This window comes from Etheostoma spectabile, unplaced genomic scaffold (genome assembly GCF_008692095.1).
Source record: "Etheostoma spectabile isolate EspeVRDwgs_2016 unplaced genomic scaffold, UIUC_Espe_1.0 scaffold00018858, whole genome shotgun sequence".
NCBI lineage: Eukaryota > Metazoa > Chordata > Actinopteri > Perciformes > Percidae > Etheostoma > Etheostoma spectabile.
Genome location: NW_022604523.1, coordinates 58,117 through 80,706, shown reverse-complemented (window position 1 = coordinate 80,706; position 22,590 = coordinate 58,117). Strand labels below are relative to the sequence as shown.

Below are 22,590 nucleotides of genomic sequence, written 5' to 3'. Positions count from 1 at the left end.
GTTTATCACATACCAGGGATCATGGATCAGTTCCAATATATCAGAATACTTGAAGAGGTCATGTTGCCTTATGCTGAAGAGGAAATGCCTTTGAAACGGGTCTTTCAACAAGACAAGGAACCAGACACACTAGGAAGGAGCAAAGTCTTGGTTCCAGATGAACCAGATTGATGTTATGGAGTGGCCAGCCCGATCCCCGGACCTCAATCCCATAGAACACTTGTAGGGTGACATCATAAATGCGGTTTCTGAGCCCAAACCCAGTAATGCAGAGGAATTATAGGATGTAGTTCAATGGTCCTGGGCTGGAATACTTGTTCACAGGTGACTCCATGCAACACAGAAATGAAGCAGTTCTCAAAAATAATGTTATGCAACTAAGTATTAGTGCAGGAATTCAAACCCTGACACATTTTTTCCGTTAATACAGTAAATATTTGAGTTTGTAAAGAAAAATGCAAAACTGCTAATATTCCTTTTTCTTCACTTCCTGTAAAGGTAGAACACAAACTTAATAAATGTTGGTCATGTTTTGATTTGGAAATGAATGGGTTGGTGCATTGGTATTATGGAATTAAAAGCTATTCTAAAGGATTTTGAGCATTATTCACTTCTTTAAGAACACTGCTGTTATTCTGAACACAACTGTATGTAAAGATTTTGCATACAAAGATGTAATGATAGGTGGGAATGGGGGTGGCCTCATACACCCCCCAAATAATACATGCATGTCCATCAATCTGCGTTTGTATATCAACAGACAGAGTGAGTGAGTTAGTAAGGCGCCATGGTGGAGCGAGCTAAGTAAAACCAGAAGCTTCGTTCACAGCATGTCTGTGTCTAAGTTCCACTGCTGCATTACCATGGTTACGGTTCTTTGTGGGAGTGTTTGACACCCAGTTGAACTTGATCTAGTATCTGTAGGGGTTATCAGCCTCTCCGACTCAGGGGATTGGTTGGCACTCTTTGTTTCTTAATTAGATCAAAAATCTAAATTTGGTCACAAAAAATACTTTACATGAGAACCATAATCCAGAAAAACAAAGTGTGAATATATTGTTGAATCTGTTGAGTTAAATTGGTAGAAATGTACATTACGATAAACGTGACTGCACATTATATGAAAGGCACCGAAGAGATTATCCACACTGATTTTTCCCGGCCTTTATTTATCCTTGTTGCCCCCCCGGCCACTATCAGAGGGCCGCAGTTTAATTGACTACCGGCTTTTCTTTGAGGAATTACGGTATGATCTATAAATCCTAAAAGACATTTGTGAAACCTGTGTGCATTCATTAATATTGACATTAGATTTCTGGGACTCTTCAGTCTGGAGTACCCTCTTTCCTTCACTCGCCTCCTCCTCCCTGACACCTTTCCTCTTGCCCTCTTTCTTCTTCTTCTTCTCCTCCGTCTCCTCGTGTCTCTGCATGTACTCGGTGATAAGGTCCAGGTCCAGGTTGTCTTGTGGCTCCCATGTGTTATCCTCACTGGAAAGGTGAGTGCAGACAGAAAAACATCTCCTCACACTTTGTTTTTTAGGAAATACATCTCACCCTAGCTGCTAATTTGTATTATTCCTTTTATCTGTTGCCATATTGTAAACTTATTTGCGGGTCTGCACCTTAGTGTCAAAATACCAAACCTTCAACTTTGAGGGTATGGTACAATACCGAAAATTATGCTGTAGAATGTGTGTGTGTGTGTGTGTGTGTGTGTGTGTGTGTGTGTGTGTGTGTATATATATTCAGGACTAAAAACACCAATTTTTAATATTCTAGACTCATACTTACTCTGAGAACCCCTTCCATTTCAGCAGAAACTCTACTCTTCCCTTCACCACTCTGCGGTCCAAAACCTTCTCCACCACATACTCCTCCTCCTCTTCCTCCTTCTCCACCACATACTCCTCCTCCTCTTCCTCCTTCACTGCTACAGGCTCCTCCTCCTCTTCCTCCTTCACTGCTGCAGGCTCCTCCTCCTCTTCCTCCTTTCCTGCTCCGGTCGCCAGCTTGACGTCTGCTGAGGACTCCTTTGGTAGACCCGGGGGGGGGGAGATAACGATACAAGGGTTAGGCTGAATCTCATTTCTCTGTCTTACCCTTACTCCTTCCCCTCATTTTTGCGCGTTCACGCTGGACCTAGTGGTGTCCCAATACGTTTTGTGATCGAGGGCTAAGGGGTGCATGGCCCTAGAAACCATAGACAGTGAAAGAAAAAATCTAGGGATAACGCGGGCATACTTCAAACCGAGGGGGTAGGATAGACATGGTGCAACAGGAAACAATGCCTGCCGCATCGACCAGAGAGACGCATAAAATAAGTATTTTCGTCTTAAATAATTGATTTAAAAATTCTGACAGTCTTGTTTTGTGGTCTATGCAGTCCTGTACATGTATACTTGCAACCATGTTCCTAACGGAAACCTTTTAAAAATCGCTAGCTTGCAATGCTAACGCTAATCGCTAACGTTAACGTTGATTAGCACAACAGTCCCACATTTCTCTGCCTTGAATGGACTGTATACATCATATATATATATAAAAATAAATATTAACGGTCTATGATACATCGCCATGTGCTTTACATATACCGTCCTGTATCGCACAGGAGGACACAGCAGCTGGTCCACTTTGGGGCTGAAAACGCAGAAGTTTCCTAAATCATATGTTCATGTTGTACCCATTCATTATTGCATTGGTACTGTATTATTGTAATAATTTTTAATTAATTCCTGTTCATGCAGTTGTATATTGTTGTTGGTTTTGATACGGGACACTGATGAAATACGAGGGGGGAGGTGGGGCACTCATATTAGATATATGAGTGCCTTTTTATGTGTGTGACATGTTAGTTGTGGTTTTAATAGTTGATAATGGTTCTGTAACATAATTTTATGTAATGTTTTTGCCTGTTATGTTTTATTTATTTGTTAAAATGTTTTTGTAAACATCAATGACATCCAAAACGGTGATAACTGAAACAGATATACAACACACCATGTATACATGGTGTTACATGGTGTTACACAGTTTCTATGCTCCTCATATCTGGAATAAACTCCCAGAAACCTGTAGATCCGCTGCTAATCTCAGTTCTTTTAAATCAAGGTTGAAGACCTTCCTTTTTGATGCTGCCTTTCTTTAAATGACTGCTCATTTCTTTAAATTTCTTATGCTGCACTGTAACTTTTATTCTTGTGTTTTATGTGTCTATTTTTTTTTTACTGTCTATTCATGTGTTTTACCGGTTTTTAATGCTTATGATTTTTAACTGTTTTTACTTGTGTTTTATCTGTTTAACTGATTTTGTGTAAAGATCTTTGAATTGCCCTGTTGCTGAAATGTACTATACAAATAAAGCTGCCTTGCCTTGCCTATACATGGTGTATATGTATGTATACATGATACATGTGTATACACATATGTGTTGCAAACAGACCTACATAAAATAACTATAAAATATATAAATGCATATGACACTGTTGTCCAAACCCACACAGTCGCAGAAAGAGAAGGCATCTTGGAAGTTTATGATCATTACTGTATGGTGATGTAACCAAGTGGTGTCCCATTTCATAGGGGTATGTTTTCACCCCTACCACGTAAGTGCCAAGGGGTAGGGGTAAGATGGAGAAATGGGATTCAGCCTTAATTTCAAACCCTTATTCACAACGCGAGAACATGTTTTACAACCATACGCACAAATCTCTATAAGCTATGTCTAATTCTTTGTGCAATTATTGTTCATAAAGAACAGACACCTAGAAAACAACTAGAAAAATAAGTGACTTCAATACACGCTGTGAGCATATATATAAAACAATATTCATGTTTTTATATTCTTCTGACAAGTGGCCGCACCAAAATAAAAAGATTAAGAACCATTGTGGTGTTCCCAGCGTGATGAATGTAAACTACACTACATACATCCTGTATCTAGGCCACGTTATTGGTCCAGGGATGTGAGACTAATTGAGAAGGTTATGAAACCAATGTAAGCTATAATAAAAAACATTAGGCCTACATATTAAGGAGTAACACAAACTGTCCTTTATTAGAGAAGGATAAGGAACAAGAAAATGAAATCATGAATGTATTGGTCTCTGACCAGTCTGCCATTAATATCATCTGGGAATATCACTACATTAATATCGTCACACTTAATCTTTGGAGCGCGTCCTGTAACCTGAAGCTGAGACCACGGACGCTGCGCTGCTCATCTCTACTTTTACAGAGAGAGTGGACACTGATGCGACTCGCAGGTCTGCCGGCAGGTAGCGGCCACCGGCCACCGACCAGCGACCAGCGGCCGCACACCAGGCAGCCTTAAAACACTACCGTCCCACCGGGAAAAGTCCCACTCCGCATCTGGGTGCCAGTGCAACTATTTCTAACCATCTAAACAGCTGTAGTAGGGTTTAAATAAAACTCGCGACAACAATAGTGATAAGTAGACTAATGCATGTTAATAAAAATAAAGTAGAACACATGCAGAAGACAACGGAATAACTGTTAAACACGTTTATTTGGGATCAGACGGCAGCTGATTTGACACATGAGACTCCAGGATTAATCTTAGCCTGGCTGTTAGCCTGCTCTGGACCAGGCTAGCCGCAAAGAATAAATCTCAATGGTTACTTGGCTGGGTTTAATTTAATCTGGTTTCGTGCAACCGAGTCAAAGCCAAATTCAACCAGGACAACTTGAATATCCAGGCTTAATCCCTTATCCTAGTTTTGTGCAGCAAGCCCCTGCTCTTTATGGATAGACCTGGGAGATAAATAACATCCCAGAGTCCGGTCTAGACCTGCTCTTGATGAAAAGCACAATGAGAAAACTGTTTTGGGGATTTTGCACTTTATAAATAAAATTGAATTGAATATCTGTGTGGCCTTTTTGTTGGCGGCCTTGAGCCAGGCGGTAACAACCAGGGGATGGTCTGGGATTGGTAGAGCTGGAAACTTGTCTTTGAGGGAGTGTTTGACTCCCAGTTGACCTTGATCTAGTATCTGTAGGGGTCATCAGCTTCTCCGACTTAGGGGATTGGTTGGCACTCTTTGTTTCTTAATTACATAAAAAATATTTGATCACAAATTAATAACATTATCAGTAACAATTAAAACCGTAGACAAATGTCAGAAGTTGGGACCGGGGGCCGCTGTGTGGCCGGGGCCGGAGTAAGAGGAGAGATCCAACACAGGCACGGCTTTACAGAAGAAATGGGTCATGTAACGCAAAATTAAACCATATCCATATAAACAGCATTGCAGTGGATGCGAGGACATTAGCACCGGTGCGTCCAAGAGGAGTTAACAGCTATCAGACGCTACCAGCACCGACTAGCACTGCTCACTGTTGTTGTCTGAAAAACAACACAGACGGGACAAAATGTTACGTTTACTGGTAAACTGGTAAACCTCGAGACCGACGTATAACCGACTGCTATCTGTGGAGTTTTCCTCACGCTACTCTGTCCTCTGTGACTGTCTCCATCTAGAATCGATCGTGGGAAGCCAAACTCGTGATTGCGATTAAAATTTGATTAATTGTGCAGCCCTACCTCTTTCCTTCACTCACCTCCTCCTCCCTGACACCTTTCCTCTTGCCCTCCTCCTTCTTCTTCTCCTCCGTCTCCTCGTGTCTCTGCAGGTACTCGGTGATAATGTCCAGGTCCAGGTTGTCTTGCAGCTCCCATGTGTTCTCCTCACTGGAAAGGTGAGTGCAGACAGAAGAACATCTCCTCCAACTATGTTTTTAGACAATTCATTCTCACGCTAATTAGCATTCCTATGATTCATTTTTTCTATTTCTAAGGTTATCTATTTTTCTATTTCCATCTTGTAAGGTTATCAAAGTCAAAATACCAAACCTTCAACTCTGAGGGGATGATACCATGCTGACACTTACTTGCAATATGTAAATATTTTATGTATCTCAGGACCAAGATCACCAATTATTAATATTATAGACTAGGGCTGCACAATTAATCGAATTTTAATCGCGATCACGATTTGGACTTCCCACGATCAAATTTGCGTGATCAAGCGATTATTTTTTATAAAGCGTCATTTCATTGAACGCTCCGGGTTTTTTGCAAAGCCAATCTCCCGCTCCATAAAGCCGTCTGCTCATGAACCAGTCAGAGTAGTTCACTGCACCCCGTGCAGCTAAGTTTCTAGATGTAGACAGTCACAGAGGACAGAGTAGCGTGAGGAAAACTCAACAGATAGCAGTCGGTAATACGTCAGTCTCAAGGTTTACCAGTTTACCAGTAAACGCAACACTTTGTCCCATTTGTTGTTTTTCAGACAACAGCAGTGACCAGTGCTAGTTAGCGTCTGTTAGCTGTTAGCTAGTAGCGTCTGTTAGCTGTTAGCTCTTCTAGGACGCACCGGTGCTAATGTCCTCGCATCCGCTGCAATGCTGTTTGTATGGATATGGTTTAATTTTGCGTTACATGACCCATTTCATCTGTACAGCCGTGCCTGTGTTGGATCTTTCTACGCTCTCTCGTCCTACTCTCTCTCCTCTTACTCTCCGCGCCCCGCCACACAGCGGCCGCCGGTCCACACTTATGATGTATGTCTACAGTTTTAATTTTTCATTAACACAGCTGTATATTTTTAAGCATGAGGGGGCAAACCTGTATTTGTACCAGTGTTTCCGCGGGTAACTGTTATCGCGGCCGCTACGGCGAAGAACACAGAAGAAGTTTTTGAATGCAGCTAACTTCAGTTGGTAGAGTCACAGCGTGGGAGACGGAGCTGCTGTACCGAAGCCTGGACCAGGACCAGAGATGTGACCCATGGCCAGAATATCATAGTTCATAAAAATGCAGCGCAGTGAAGATACAGACGTTTAATACACACGACGTGTGTATCCGCCGTTCGACCTGTGCTGGACCCGTTCATAATGAGTCAGCCGTCTCTCTGTGAGTAGCGTCCATCACACTCCCTCTCGCAGTTTTAAATAGCCTATGTGACAATAAAATTTGTTTTGGTTAAAATCAACAAATAATCGTGAGAATAATCGCGATCAAAATTTTGATCAAAATAATCGCGATTATCATTTTGGCCATAATCGTGCAGCCCTATTATAGACTCATACTTACTCTGAGAACCCCTTCCATTTCAGCAGAAACTCTACTCTTCCCTTCACCACTCTGCGGTCCAAAACCTTCTCCACCACATACTCCTCCTCTTCCTCCTTCACTGCTGCTGCAGGCTGCTGCTCCTCCTCCTCCTCTTCCTCCTTCACTGCTGCAAGCTCCTCCTCTTCCTCCACCTTTCCTGCTCCGGTCGCCAGCTTGACGTCTGCCCCAAGGGGGTGGTTTCAAATCGAGTAACCGGGGTAACAAATGATTTTTCTTAATTGGGGTTCACTACTTAACTCTCATAAGAGAAACCCTGGAAAGCAGAATCACGAAGTCAGTGAGTGAGAGAACGAACCGCCGTTTTCGTCTCCAAATCTCTGTCTGTTCATTACAAATTCTCCCAAACACAAAAGCATAAAACAGTCCTCAACAACAACATTCCCCTCGTGAAAACATGTTTCACTTCAATTTAAAAACCGTAACACCATTTTCTTTACTCCCCATTTTTCAGTGGGCAAAATCTTCCACACTCAAATTCCCAGAAATAGTCTCGTCCTTACCAAAATAAATATCACCCTTACTGTACCGTTTCAATAATAATATATATCTCTTCTTTCTACCTCCAAAACTCCTCCATTATACTAATGTCATCATGGAAATCATAAACCCTCTTTGGCTGGAAATAAATATTCAAACGACTTCAGAGTCAAAACATGAACCATCATACACCTGGGGATAATAGTTCAACTTATAATACATTCCTTTTCTAGTACTCTGAACTTTTAGGAAGAACCCCCCTTTAAGAGTTAAACAACATTTTAACATTAACAATCCTGTCAGGATACGTTAAAAACCACAAAATAACTCATTACCAGGGAATGGAAGCACCAGCACCCAGAATCACACACACAACCCTATGTTAACTAGCATGTTAGTTAGCAGTATTTAGCCTGTGTCTATGTTAATGTTAACTAGCATGTTAGTTAGCAGTAATTAGCCCGTGTCTATGTTAATGTTAACTAGCATGTTAGTTAGCAGTAATTAGCCTGAGCCTATGTTAATGTTAAATAGCATGTTAGTTAGCAATAATTAGCCTGTGTCTATGTTAATGTTAACTTGCATGTTAGTTAGCAGTAATTAGCCTGTGTCTATGTTAATGCTAACTAGCATGTTAGTTAGCAGTAATTAGCCTGTACCTATGTTATCTACTAACACATACCTACCTCTCCGTCTCTGCTGATTGGGAATGATTGAGATTTGTCTTGCACAACTACCAGAAGACTTACAGCTTTCAGACAGGTTGCTCACGTCACATCTACGTCTTCAAGCTCAGTTGGAGGCTGCGCAGTAACGCTCAGCATCACCGGGAAAGAGCTTCTAATAGACTTCACTGGTCTCCGTCCAGAGCAACGGGACATATTGGTCCATTTCTTTAACTGTCTATGATACCACCCCGATACACACCTGTTAGCTAGCCGCGAGCTCTATTGTTTACGAAACCGTTTCCCGCGGTTACAAACGCGGCTCTTTAGCTCGCCTTTACACATCATAAACTCCATAACTACCCCCCCACAGCTTCAGTCCACCACACACACGGCAGAAGGAAACCGTCTGTTGTCATTTATACCAAGTACCAACCTGGAAAGCAGAATTACGGCATAAGAGAGTGAGAAAACAAACCGCCATCCTCGTCTCCAAAGAGGAGGAAAGTGTCCGTCACCTTGGTACCGTGGTGTACCGATACCCGCACATTGGTTCCGCTTTCTTTGTTTCCCCGCTACGTTAATATTGCTTACCAATAAAAATGTGAAATTCGTACTAAACGCTACGCTGGTTATTATGTTATCCCTTAAGGGTGTATCACACATTCAAGCTGAAATAAATGTGGCGATATGCTGCTCTATACACGCTATAAGTAGTGATTATTCACATGGAGTCTGGTGGAGATATGCTGCTCTATACACTAAAAGTAGTGATTATTTACAAGACCTGCGCCGCTCGGGCTTCTATTCGCTTATTGTTCACACGCACTCTGGCTGCCGTGTAAATGAGCAGTTATTAAGATATTTACCTGAACACATGCGGGTTCACCTGGAGCTCTGTCTCCGAAAACACTCACCTAGAAGCTCGGCAGCAAACAACACACAGCTATCCCACCGCCAGCCCCACACTTCCGGTTTCCTTTAAATCAGGGCTTTTCAGATTAAAAGTCTAAAAGACAGAAGACCGCCGCCTGCAGGTCATGTAAATAATCACTACTTTTAGCGTGTATAGAGCAGCATAACTCCACCAGACTCCATGTAAATAATCACTACTCTTAGTGTGTAAATGTAAATGTGCTGTATTTATATAGCGCTTTTCCAGTCTTAACAACTGCTCAAAGCGCTTTTACATCTACAGGAAACATTCACCATTCACACACATTCACACACTGTGGCCAGGGCTGCCGTACAAGGTGCCACCTGCTCATCAGATAAACATTCACACACATTCACACTCCGATGCGCAGCACCAGGAGCAACTCGGGATTGGCAGGCAACCGCTCAACCACTGAGCAACAGCCGCCCCATAGATAGATAGTGTATAGAGCAGCATATCTCCACCAGACTCCAAGTGAATAATCACTACTTTTAGCATGTATAGAGCAGCATATCTCCACCAGACTCCATGTAAATAATCACTACTTTTAGCATGTATAGAGCAGCATATCTCCACCAGACTCCATGTAAATAATCACTACTTTTAGCGTGTATAGAACAGCATTTCTCAACCAGACTCCATGTAAATAATCATTGCTTTTATAGAGCACTATCACCAAACCCACCATAATCCATGTAATCTGGGGTCTCATTTATAAAACTGCACGTGAGATCCTTACGGAAAGTGTACGTACACCCAAAAGCCAAAAATGAATCAGTACTCTTTAACCCTCTGAGACCTGAGGGGTAGTTTTACAGTTCATTGTCCGTCGGATTTATTTGATAAAAAAGCTTGTAAAACATCAACCCTGTTGTCTAGATATCAACATCATTTTTTTTAGGACAAAATGAGTTATTAGAATATTTGGGTTAGAATGAGGTCACTTGAATGTTAAAAATGGTTGTAGGGCCTTTAAAACAAATAAATAAATAAATAAAACAGAACATGTATCTTCCAGACATGTATTGATATCACAGACATATAAGTAAAACCTAAGCCATTTTCCATTCTAAAACACTTCTCATATGTCTTGGGTGTCACACTGTGAAGAAATAATCATTATAACTTATACAGTTGACAAAATACATTTTTTCAAAAAAGTCCAGACGCTGTTGCCCTCATGACATTTACTTGCCAATAATAACATAATAATGTCATATTTATTCATATTACACCCACAGCAATACTACACAAGCATTTGTGTTGTCTAAAACAGTTCTCCATGTCATTCACTGACTTTACCCCGTAAGGTCCTCAGCCTCCCTGCACAAACTGCTCCCCCCCCCCCCCCCCCCCCCCCCATTTCCTGGAATCCGACAGCCTGACTGAATAACAGAAAAGACTTCCTTTTCATGTAGTTAATAATTATTCTAACATTATGAGACCACACTTTCACAATAACCAGATCATATGAAGCGTCTGCTCTCAACTTCTCCTCCAGACGTCTTTGCTGCTCTGAGAGAGATGACCGCCTCGCTGGTCCAGCTGAAGGCCGACATGGCTACAGGTACAGTCAGGATCTCTTTACATCGGGTCCCAGCAGGTCAGAAATATAAGTATTTTTCTACGTATTGGAGCAAAGTAGGGCTGCACATAGCTACTGATTATTTTCCTTGTGGATTAATGTGTGGATTATCTTCTAGATGAATGGATGAGTTGTTCTGTCTCTAAAATGTGGATACATTTTCCCAAAAAGCCCAAGATGACATCCTCAAATGTCTCGTTTTGTCCACATCTCAAATATATTCAGTTTCCTGTCCCAGAGGAGAGAAGAGACTAGAAAATATTCATATTTAACAAGCAGACATCATACAAGATTCTCAGTTTTTTCATAAAAATGACTCAAACCGATTTATCGATTATCAAAATAGTTTGAGATTCCTTTGATAAAGGACAACTGATCCATGCAGCTCTACAGCAACGTCTCAATGAACTGAAGGAGTAGAAAAATGAAGCTAACAAAGAAACTGTCTCTGATCCTGCAGAACAAGCCCAGCTAAAGGCTGAGGTGGACACGCTGAAGGCTGAAGTGGACAAACTGAAGCAACAACTGACAAGTATTATTCTCTGATCATTTTTCTTGCTGCTGAGAGATTTATAAAGATATAAGAAGAAATTCAGTTTCCTTTCCCAGAGGAGAGAAGAAAAATAGAAAATATTCATATTTAACAAACTGACATCACACAAGTTTACCTGTTTTTACATTAAAAAATGACTCAAACTGATTCATAGATTATGAAACTAGAATAGATAGAAAGCCTGATTGTCATAATACACAGTGCAGTTGCAGTGCATGTGCAACGAGATTGAAGCAAAACCTTTATGGTGTCAACATAAAATATATAAATATAAAATATAAAACATAAAATATAAAATAAAAAAAACTATACATTTCTCTCTGTCTCTCTGTCTCTCTCTCTCTCTGTCTCTCTCTCTCTCTGTCTCACTGTCTCACTCTCTCAGTCCGACAGGTTGCATTCTCAGCCTCTCTGCTGGCTAAAGGTAAAACAGGTAACCAATATATCGGACCCTTTTCCGCGGACACTACCCTGATCTACAAAAATGTCGAGACCAACATTGGAAACGCCTACAACCCAAACACAGGTAGCTTTGATATTCTAACAACACATTTTAGGGATGCACTGATGTAAACATTTTGGCTGAATACCAATATTTATCAGTATTGTATTTAGACATTATGATCTTTATAAAACAAGTTTCTATAATAAGTGTTTTGTATGTACTTAAACACATCTTAACACTGTGAATTCTTTCGGTTTTGCTAAATATTTGGAAAAACCCATAAATCATAGATTATTGTTATAAGTGTCTGATAAGGGGGGAGGTTTTTAAAGAATATGTTATATAGTACTATATATAGAATATGTAGTCCTGGTCCTGGGAGAGGACGGGCCAGTGAGCAGTGAGCCAGAAACACTCAAAATAAAATTTGTTGTTGCTGCTGACAGACTCAGATCATTATTCTAAGTGTGTGACAACATTATGGGATGGATCCCTACAGAGATAGACCTTTTAGTTTAACATGTCATTAACAAAAGAACGTTTAGTTGATAGTTTGATGTATTGTGCATCCCTAATACATTTCAGTGATATGTTGATGTTCAAACAGTATCTTAAATTTCCATTTGTAAAATCACAAAAAAACCATCCAACAGGTGTGTTCACTGCCCCGGTGAGAGGAGCGTACCACTTTGTGTGGTGGGTCACTTATGACGATGGTGGCCGGCCTGCAAGTGCTGTGTTGGTCAAGAACTCAGAGAATGTTTTCATGGCGTGGGAGAAGCAGGGGAGTGCTTCAAATGGCGTCACGCTGCTGCTGGAGGTGGGAGACGTTGTGTTTCTGCATCTGTGGCCTGACACTGTGGCGCGTGACAACAACAATCACCACACCACCTTTAGTGGACACCTGCTGTTCCCCATGTGAGACAGAAACAGCAGCTCTGTGACAGGTTGTTGTTGTCTCTAACAAGTCTTCATAGCATTTCATAGACTGGATCTGATTTCATCTGCATCCAAATAATAATAATGACTAATAATTGTAGACAGGAGCCTATGTTCCTTCAAATATAAAGTGGTTAATTTTTCTGATTCTCTCTTGTTTCTGTCATTTTAATCAAATAATAAAAACAACATAAACATATATCATTGCAACCATCTGTGAACGTTTCTTTCTTCTAGTTTTAACCCTAACGTATTGAAATCAAACTCAACGTCAGAGAGTTAAGCTGTTACACGACGTCCACATGAGATTCTCTGGATGTTGTCTGATTCAGTCTCTTTCTAACATGAAGCACACAACAGGAGATTTCTAAACTTAAATGAGTAGTTTTGGTGTCTACCCCTAACCAAACGGTGCCTGTTTCCCAGTAAACATCACGTCTCTAGATTAGCTGACCCCGCACTTCAAACCGCAGATCGGTTTCCACATGTCAAAGAGTTGGTTTCACAGGGATTGGGAGCAAGTGACCTTTAACATTTAAATATGTAACATTTCAATTGTAGTTATACTGGTCCCCGTTAGAGGGCGCCGCCTAAAAAAAAACAAGAAGTTTGTTGCCAAGCAACCACAACCTCGTCAGGGCTTGACTGGCAAACCTCATTCGCCATTGGCCCAAAAACAGAAACCTGGACCACGAGAATCGTGTCTTCCAGGCAAGATGGAAACAGATCATCTTCAGGAAATAATTGTACCATTAATGAAAGATGATTTTTGTCATTGCTTCTGTGTTAAGTTCATGATAATAATAATACCCCCCCCCCCCCCCACACACACACACAAGAGACAGACACAGCAGGCACTGCTCTACCAGACACCCAAACATGGGGAAGTGAAGGTAGAAGAATCCAGAAGTTTCCCTTTAAAATGGATTCATATGAATGTTTTCTGCTGTAGAGGAAATAAGTTCAACATTAGAATAATCTGCTTCCTGTCTTTGTTCTTCATGCTGACGTATGATTGGTTAGTACACACACACCTGTCTGCTGTAGTCTTCTATATAAGCACACACACACCTGTCTGCTGTAGTCTTCTATATAAAGCTCCACGGGTATCAGACGGCCCAGACCAACAGGAAACTGTTGTTCTGTCTCTAAAATGTTGATATGAGTTTCCCAAAAATCCCAAGCAGAAGACTGATGTGGACAAGCAGAAGACTGTTGTAGACAAGCAGAAGACTGATGTAGACAAGCAGAAGACTGATGTAGACAAGCCAACCAAAAGACTGGTGTTGAAGCAACTGTTTCTCTCTCTCTCAATACAATTCAATAAAGCTTTATTAGCATGACCACAGTAACATACTGTATTGCTAAAGCACATAAACAGGGAGACATTGATCACATTTACATCAACAAACATATCAGCATCAACATGACAACATTACAGGTTTTGAGTGTGTTTATTGTCCTCTGAGGGAAATTTGTCTTGGGCATCAGTGCTACATAATGCTGCTGTAAACATCAATAACACATAGACTTTACACTCACACACAACATACAATCCACCCTACATTACATTACATTGCACAAGTATCAATGACCCTTCCCTGTCAATCATTGATTACAATGTCAATAAAACCTGAATAATAAAAAACATATAATTCTGTGTAATTGCACTAGAGCAAATGTCCGGTGCTTGTGTCTGAATTTGGAGAAATATTTAGTTCGGACCGGCTGTAGTTGGGTGCATTATCTCTCTTGCTCTCTCTCTCTCTCTCTCTCTCACTCATTCTGGTAGGAAGTGCAGCTCTGTCTCGACTGTGTCTCTCTTGCACAGAAGCGCTCCTCTTTGGGGAGCCATTGTTGTCTGTAGCGGCTTGTCTCAATGGCCAGGTTGTCTAACTGAGTCTGTCCTTGGTCTCTCTCTCTCTCTCTCTCTCTCTCTCTCTCTCTCTTTCTGTCTCAATGGCAAAGTTGTCTCACTGAGTCTGTACTTGGTCTCTCTCTCTCTGTCTCTCTCTCTCTGTCTCAAATGGCCAAGTTGTCTTGCTGAGTCTGTCCTTTGTCTCTCTCTCTCTCTGTCTCTCTCTCTCTCTCTCTCTGTCTCAATGGACAGGTTGTCTCACTAAGTCTGTACCTGGTCAACGGTTGTACTCACTCTGGTTTCTCTTCATAATGCACAAGTCTTTCGCCTTTTACTAAAGACTTCCTTGGAGGGGAACGCCGATGAGTTGAAAATATTTTTGGTGAGCTTTGCTGTTTGGCCGAGTCTTTTATACTTGCTTTTGCTTACCTTTGCTTTTACTCATCAGCACCCTAAATAGGGCGGAAACACATTTATTTTTTTGTGTCGACAGAGTTGAACTCTCAATAACCTTCACAGAAAAATCTCCTTGTCGTGAAATCGTGGCCAGGGCTACCGAAGTTTCCATAGTGCACTAGTTATCACATTGAATACAAGAATATCCTGTCTAAAATTGATGCAGAAAAACTAGTCCATGCATTTGTCACTTTTAAGATGGATTACTGCAATTCTACTAACCAATTGAAAAGTTTATGAAACTTTGTGCAAACAAGTATAAAACTGCTTTTCAGGTTGTTGTGGCCGAGTGGTTAAGGCGATGGACTAGAAATCCATCGGAGTCTCCCCGCGCAGGTTTGAATCCTGCTGACAACGAGAGGCATTCTTTAAGAGTGGTAGCAAACTAATGACCCATCGCAGTATATCAAATTAAAGATTTGCCTTCGTGAACTATAATCTCATGAAAGGTTTGGCTGGCTCTGATTTATTCACTCTATTTGATCCGTAGAACACAGTCCCCTCCGCCCCTTCTCTCTTTTTCTCTCTCTCTCTCTCTGTCTCTCTCTTACACACACACACACACACACACACACACACACACACACACACACACACACACACACACACACATAGAAGGTGTGGAAATAAAAAGAAAAAAAAGAACCAAAAACAAAAAAAATCACACTGATCATAAAAAAATTAAAAGTTAAAAGAAAATATTGTGCATGAGTTATATTGAGTATGAAAACTCTTGTTCATTACATTTTACTTCATAATTGCGACCACATTGTTGTATTCATTGTTGCAAAACTTGGACCTAAACTTTGGAACGCTCTGCCCCTCCATGTCCAAACAGCCCCAACAGTTGAGTGTTTTAAGTCTCGTCTAAAGACACATTTTTGTTTTTTGGCTTTTAACTCCATGTGAGTTGTGTGGTCCTCTGATCTCGCTTATTGTTTTACTGTATTTTATAATTTATTCATTTTATCTATTTTTTAATTTTGCTCTTATTTTGTTTTTACAATATTTTATATTAATTGTTTTGTATGTTTGAGTTTTCTGTGCAGCACTTTGGTAACTTTGTGTTTGTAAAATGTGCTATAGAAATGAAGTGGATTGGATTGGATTGTTCTATATATAGTTGGTTTGTTACCATGACAACACCATTGATCTGAAGCTTAATGCTGATGCTGTCACGTAAATAGTTTCCTAAACAGCAATAAATATAACAATTTCTGATCAACCCATATCAATTACATGCTTCAAATACCATACAGGTTAAAGCCCCGCCCATTTCAAGACAATCCGACCCACTTACGGGTTAAATCCTGTCCACTTCCAGGTTAGGCCCCGCCCAGTCCGAGTACGGATACAGATACAGATAAAGATACAGATAATGCTGTACTCGCTCATCCTTAATAATTATGTGTTCCTAAAAATTTCATGAATAACTTGTTTTGTTAAGTTACTTGCCTAGACCGGTTTGAGAAAATATTAGGTATCTGTTATGATACAAATAAGGGAGCATATCAATCAATCATTATATACCATTTTACCAAATCGCAAATGTGCCTTCATGAACAATACTGTTTTAAATCACAGGTACTGGAAGCCACCCGTCTCCACCAATATATCTCTTGTCATTCATTTTCAGTCTCTATGCCCAGATGTGTTGCAAGATTTTAAGTGAACATTGTATTGCCCAGTGATGGTGGTATAGTGGTGAGCATAGCGCCTTCCAAGCAGTTGACCTGGGTTTGAATCGCAGCCTTTGCAGTAGTTTTCTTTGAGTGATGTTTCTTGCTTTATTTGTCAAGAAGTAACCAGAAAGGTTACTTGGCCAACCTGGTTTAATACAATAATAGATCTCTGTTATGGTACAAATAAGGTGGCATATCAATCAATCAAGCTGCCTCCACGAGGATCCACAGACACAGGCAATTACGATTACAAATACAAATACGATGAGCACTTTGCCCGTGTCTGGTATTACTAATCCGGTTGACTATTGACTTGCTTTCTGCTTCTTACAGTCCAGACGCCTTGCTGCTTGCTCCTGCCTCTGCTTGCATATTTTTGCTGATAATCTCGCTTTTCTTCTGATAGAAACTATAAGCAGCGGCTCTTGGACACTTTTAAATCACTGGACTATACATTTTTTGTAGACATAGTAGGCTATTGCCATATTTTTAAAAATTTTCTGCGTGAGCGTGGCCTACCAATAGCTCAAGCCTGTCCTACAGTGACTTTTTTTGGGCTTCCTGTTTGGCCAAGCCTTTTGTACTTGAAAAATAACATGAAAAAAATATATGCTTTCCTTAAATACGAAGAACTGCTAAGTTCTTTATTCCAAATATCATGTCTCAGACATTTGTTCCAGATAAAAACACTAGTTTTCGGAAGTAAGATTTGAACCCATGTTTCCAATGGAGACCGCGAACTGAACGCAGCGCCTTGGACCGCTCGGCCATCCTGACTGATCCAGCAGATCTTAAGGAGGACCTGTCTCAAAAATTATAATTATAATATAGTAAATTAAACATGTCATGAAATAGTAGTTTTTCAGTCATCCATGTCATAGTTAACAAGGGAAGGTTTCTCAACTGTCAGCCCAAACATATGGGCGTTCATGGAGACATGGAAGAAAGTCACCAGGGTGGCAATGTGCTTGACAATGGCATGGCATTGTGCGGGATGTGAAGGCAATGTGCAATACAGGCCAAATCCTATGGTGGGAATCAAGATCCACCAATGTTTCTGTCCACAATGTCCACCTGAATCCAGAAATGTCCCTGCCAGATGGGAAATAGACTGACAATTGGGTCAACATTGTGCAAATGTCTTAAAAATGTCCAACTGAGTCCACAAATATACCTGCCAGATGGGAAATAAACTGATAACTGTCTTCATGGTCTAAACGTGTCAAATGTTGCTGTACAATGCCCACATTGAGTCCAGATGTGCCTGTTTTGGTTCCTGATCCATGCTATTACCCCCAAAGATCCAAACTAGGCCGAGGGCAACTGGACTTAGTTAAAGGTCATCCGCGGAAGTTTTGTCTCTCATCCAAGAGACTTCTTTAGTTGTTTTTTTACACAGAAAGGGTTGGACACAGTGCCCACTCCCCCACCCATATCTGGCAATTGAAAGCTGTGGGGAAAGGGGGGTTCCAAAGCTAAGAAACCATTCAACAAGCAGTTCTGATGCACTATACTGGCCCATTCAGGATGAGCACTGTATACTCCGACTGCAGCAGCACAAGTTCAAGTCTCAGTGATACCTAATTGTTATGGTGATTACGAGACTGAATGCAAAGTGTGTATCCCCCATGTAACTCAAAGCCTATCACTTCAAGTCAATACTGTCAAATTTGGAGCTCCTTCAAGTTACATTAATGACCAGGTGACTCCTCAACATGCATCCTGCAAAATACTGTTTTCAATCTAAATGATCAACGACATTAAACCAGTAAGCTTACTTTAAACTAGATGTGGAAAGTTGAAAGGTTGATCTTTTTCCCCTGTGCTGTGGCTTAAAAAAAGGTTCCACTGAACTCTTTGCTTGCAGATTGCTGGATTCAGAGTCCAGAGTGCTAACCATTACAACATAGAACCTTTAAACTTGCTGGAAAGGTTTTCTATGCAGTTTCTTTCATAATATCCACATGTGTGATATTAAAGGTTAAACTTAAGTCTATTTCCAGTCTGTTGATGTTTAACAAAGCATCTGTTGCGGATGTGAAATGTCTCCACCTGCTGAAGAGTAAACTCAATGGCATGTCGTACACATCTGGACTCAATGTGGGCATTGCACGGCAATATTTGACATGTTTAGACCATGAAGACAGTTATCAGTCTATTTCCCATCTGGCAGGGACATTTCTGGATTCAGGTGGACATTGTTGACAGAAACATAGGATTTAGCCTGTATTGCACATTCCCTTTCCATCCCGTGCAATGTATTGCCATTGTCAAGCACATTGCCACCCTGGTGACTTTCTTCCATGTCTCCATGTCTCCATATATTTGGACTGACAGTTGAAAAACCTTCCCTTGTTAACTATGACATGGATGACTAAGAACCTCCTGTATAATGACATGTTTAATTTACTATATTATAATTTTTGAGACAGGTCCTACTGAGCATCTGTAGGATCAGTCAGGATGGCCGAGCGGTCCAGGCGCTGCGTTCTGGTCGCAGTCTTCACTGGCGGCGTATGTTCAAATCCCACTTCTGACAGCTAGTGTTTTTCTGAGACATGATATGACATGATATTCCCAATGATATTGGGAATGAAGAACTTAGCAGTTCTTTGTATTTAAGAGGACATGAATGTGCGCAAGAAACACAATTGGAAGTACAGCGTTTTGTGAGCATCTTTATTGTCAACCCATGTAAAGTTACCATGTGTTTGTACACAGTAGACATATCTACTGCTGTATTCACTGTCTGTGGCAAGTCCTTCAAAACCTGTTCTTGACTTGCTTTTTCCCACATCCTCTGAACGCTTTGCTTACTAAATGACTTAAGTTGGCCAATAATTGTTGCTTTTTCATCTTCGTTGTGATTGTTGTGTGCCTTCAATTTTACACATGTGAACATTATGAAAGAAACTGCCTAGCAAACCCTATAAAACACTTTTAAAGGTTCCATGGTGTAATGGTTATCACTTTGAATCCAATGATCTGAGTTCAAATCTCGGTGGAACCATTTTCTAAGCCACAGTACAGGTGAAAGAAGTCAACCTTTCAATTTTCCACATCTAGTTTAAAGTAAGATTACAGGTTTAAGAATATAAACTGCATTGCCCAGTGAAGATGGTATAGTGGTGAGCATAGCTGCCTTCCAAGCACTTGACCTGGGTTTGTTTCCCAGCAATCACAGGAGTCTTTTGTTGTGGGGTTACTTGCTTTATTTGTCAAGAAGTAACCAGAAAAGTTACTTTCCTAATCCAGATTTGATAAAAAAATACTTTTCAACTATGATTTATACCATAGCAGTGCAAGCATTTTGTCCAGGTTTAATTTCCCGCCACCACAGTTGCATTTACAGGTTTTGAAACCATATACAACATTAACATTACATGTTTTACCCAGGTTTCTTCTTTTATTCAGTGATATTTCAATATCCTTGTGGGAGTCATCCCAAAAGGATTAATAAAGATTAGTTTAAGTCTATCTCAGAAAACAATCAAAAAAACTGAAAATCTTTTCACATTTCACTTCAGACACTTATAACATTCAATAATTTTTTTAAATATCAACAGCCTGGATATTGACTTTATGCAAAGCACATGAAATAGCAACAGAAGCTTTAGACATCAACAGACTTAATGCTTATAGAAAGCATAGGGAATAGCAAAGGATGGTTTCGATCCACCGACCTCTGGGTTATGGGCCCAGCACACTTCCGCTAAGCCACTCTGCTCTGCTTTCCCACTGGCAACCAAGGTTCCAACAGGTCATGGGTTGCAAAGTTAAACATTTGGTAAACTATCTTTCATGTGAGCTTCCTGATTACTCACTCATTGATTATTCACATTTAAAACTTGTGATTGGCCGGTGTTTAAAAAATCCATGACAAAGCATCTGTGACTGAATCTGTGTCAAAAATTAACATGTCTAACAGAATTTTAAACATTTACAGTAAAATATGAGTGGTGCATTTCCCCACGAACATGCCAAAACGCTCTTTTCATCAGTTTCCGTAGTCAAAGTCAAAGTCAAAGTCTGCTTTATTGTCAATTTCTTCACATGTCAAAACATACAAAGAGATCAAAATTACGTTTCCCTCTATTCCACGGTGGAGACAAGACATTTTTAACCAATTAGGTCCACAGACAAACATAACATTCAAGTAAACAATATAAAAAGTAAAAATAAGAAGACATATACAATGAGGAAAATAAGAGCAGCAAAATTTGAGTTAAAAATGTGCAATTATGCATACAGTCGACAGTCAATGTAATAGTGCAAAAGTAAGGCAGTAGCATAGTGGTGCCAGTTATGTAGAGCAGCAGAAATGTGTTCCGAAGTGTTTTCAGGACTCATTGATCATGTGCAAACACTTCCGTGTTTGGCCCCGCCAGATACAGATACAGATAATTCATATGATTATATAGAAAAAGCTGTACTTGCTCATCTTTATTATTTAGCCTTTTTACGCACATAACTACAGCTCTGATTTAATACAGGACTAATGTCAGAGATCGTACAGAGCTTTCTGCAGACCTTCACTGACTAAATACCTATTCCCATAGCGGGAGTTGAACCCAGGCCACCTGGGTGAAAACCAGGATTCCTAACCGCTAGACCATATGGGAGGGACTACATGTTAATAACAGGGATTTCATGAATCAATTCATAGTCTGGCTGGAAGCAGACCTTCTCTTGAACATGAAGAAGCTTCTTAACGCTGACATTGATGACTAAGAACCTACTATATCATGACTTGTTAAACTTACTATATTATAGTTTTTTAAACAGATTCTTCTGGATCAGTCAGGATAATGTCTGAGACATGATATTAGGAATAAAGAACTTAGCAGTTCTTTGTATTTAAGATGAAATTAATTTGCACGAGAAACGCAATTGCAAGTACAACGTTTTTTGAGCATCATTATTGTCAACAGATGTAAAGTTACCATGTGTTTGTACACAGTAGACATATCTACTGCTGTATTCACTGTCTGTGGCAAGTCCTTCAAAACCTGTTCTTGACTTGCTTTTCCCTCATCCTCTGAAAGATTAGCTAACTAAATGACTTAAGTTGGCTAATAATTGTTGCTTTTTCATCTTCGTTGTAATTGTTGTGCATTCAATATCCTACATGTGGATATTATGGTAGAAACTTCCAATCAAACCCATGTAATACTTTTGAAGGTTCCATGGTGTAATGGTTAGCACTTCTGGGCTCTGAATCTAGCGATGTGAGTTCAAATCTCAGTGGAACATGTTTCTAAGCCACAGCACAGGTGAAAAAGGTCAACCTTTCAACTTTCAACATCTAGTTTAAAGTAATCTTACATGTTTAACTGTGTAATATACACACTGGCAGTGAGAACCACTTTAGAAATTATTATCTGGGTGAATGTTGTTTTCAATGTCTTGTGGTTTATGTTCTGTGTATTTGAAAGTTTCCAAGTTCAGTTGATCATATGTAACAGAAGGGTTTCCAAGTTTGCCATGATCATTGAGTTTGATACGCCCAATTCAGTTTGTGTGCAGTTACTTTATGTAGGCCTATGTTGATCTTGATTCATTCCTTCTTCAAACTTATCCAGCTCGGTGATGTCCCTGATGAGATTCACTTTTGCTCTCTCAGGCGTCGACCCATGAAGTTTGATGTATATTTTACAATTTCTTGCCCATGTTGCCTGGGTCTTGTTTTGTTTTCTGAGTATGTGTGCTTTCTTGGCGATATCAACGTTTTTCTTGGTGAGGTGTTTGTTGATGTAAACTTGGGTGCCTTTTCATTTCCTTCCTTGTCTGAGGAGTGCTGACTTTTTCTTTATGTTGGTGAACTGGACAATTACCAAG

General features: G+C 40.3%; 1 protein-coding gene, 1 long non-coding RNA gene and 1 other non-coding gene across 3 annotated transcripts; all 3 read left to right on the top strand.

The window, feature by feature from the left end:
- The first annotated feature begins 10,895 nt into the window (after positions 1–10,895).
- Positions 10,896–11,519, top strand: LOC116682859 (uncharacterized). The gene is made up of 2 exons (XR_004330492.1): positions 10,896–11,011; positions 11,408–11,519. It is a non-coding gene; the product is annotated as an uncharacterized LOC116682859 (long non-coding RNA).
- Positions 11,520–11,587: 68 nt separating this feature from the next.
- On the top strand, positions 11,588–12,963 carry LOC116682858 (complement C1q-like protein 4). Its single transcript, XM_032509799.1, has 3 exons — positions 11,588–11,591; positions 11,731–11,898; positions 12,471–12,963. The coding sequence occupies exons 1-3, from the start codon at positions 11,588–11,590 to the stop codon at positions 12,737–12,739; spliced, it is 441 nt and encodes a 146-aa protein (XP_032365690.1). The 3' UTR covers positions 12,740–12,963.
- Positions 12,964–14,904: 1,941 nt separating this feature from the next.
- On the top strand, positions 14,905–15,020 carry LOC116682864 (U5 spliceosomal RNA). The gene has a single exon (XR_004330495.1). It is a non-coding gene; the product is annotated as a U5 spliceosomal RNA (small nuclear RNA).
- The last annotated feature ends 7,570 nt before the right edge of the window (positions 15,021–22,590 follow it).

Coding starts and splice junctions, on each gene's coding strand:
- LOC116682858 (XM_032509799.1), top strand. Junction 11,899..12,470: donor CGCCTACAACCCAAACACAG/GTAGCTTTGATA, acceptor ACCATCCAACAG/GTGTGTTCACTGCCCCGGTG.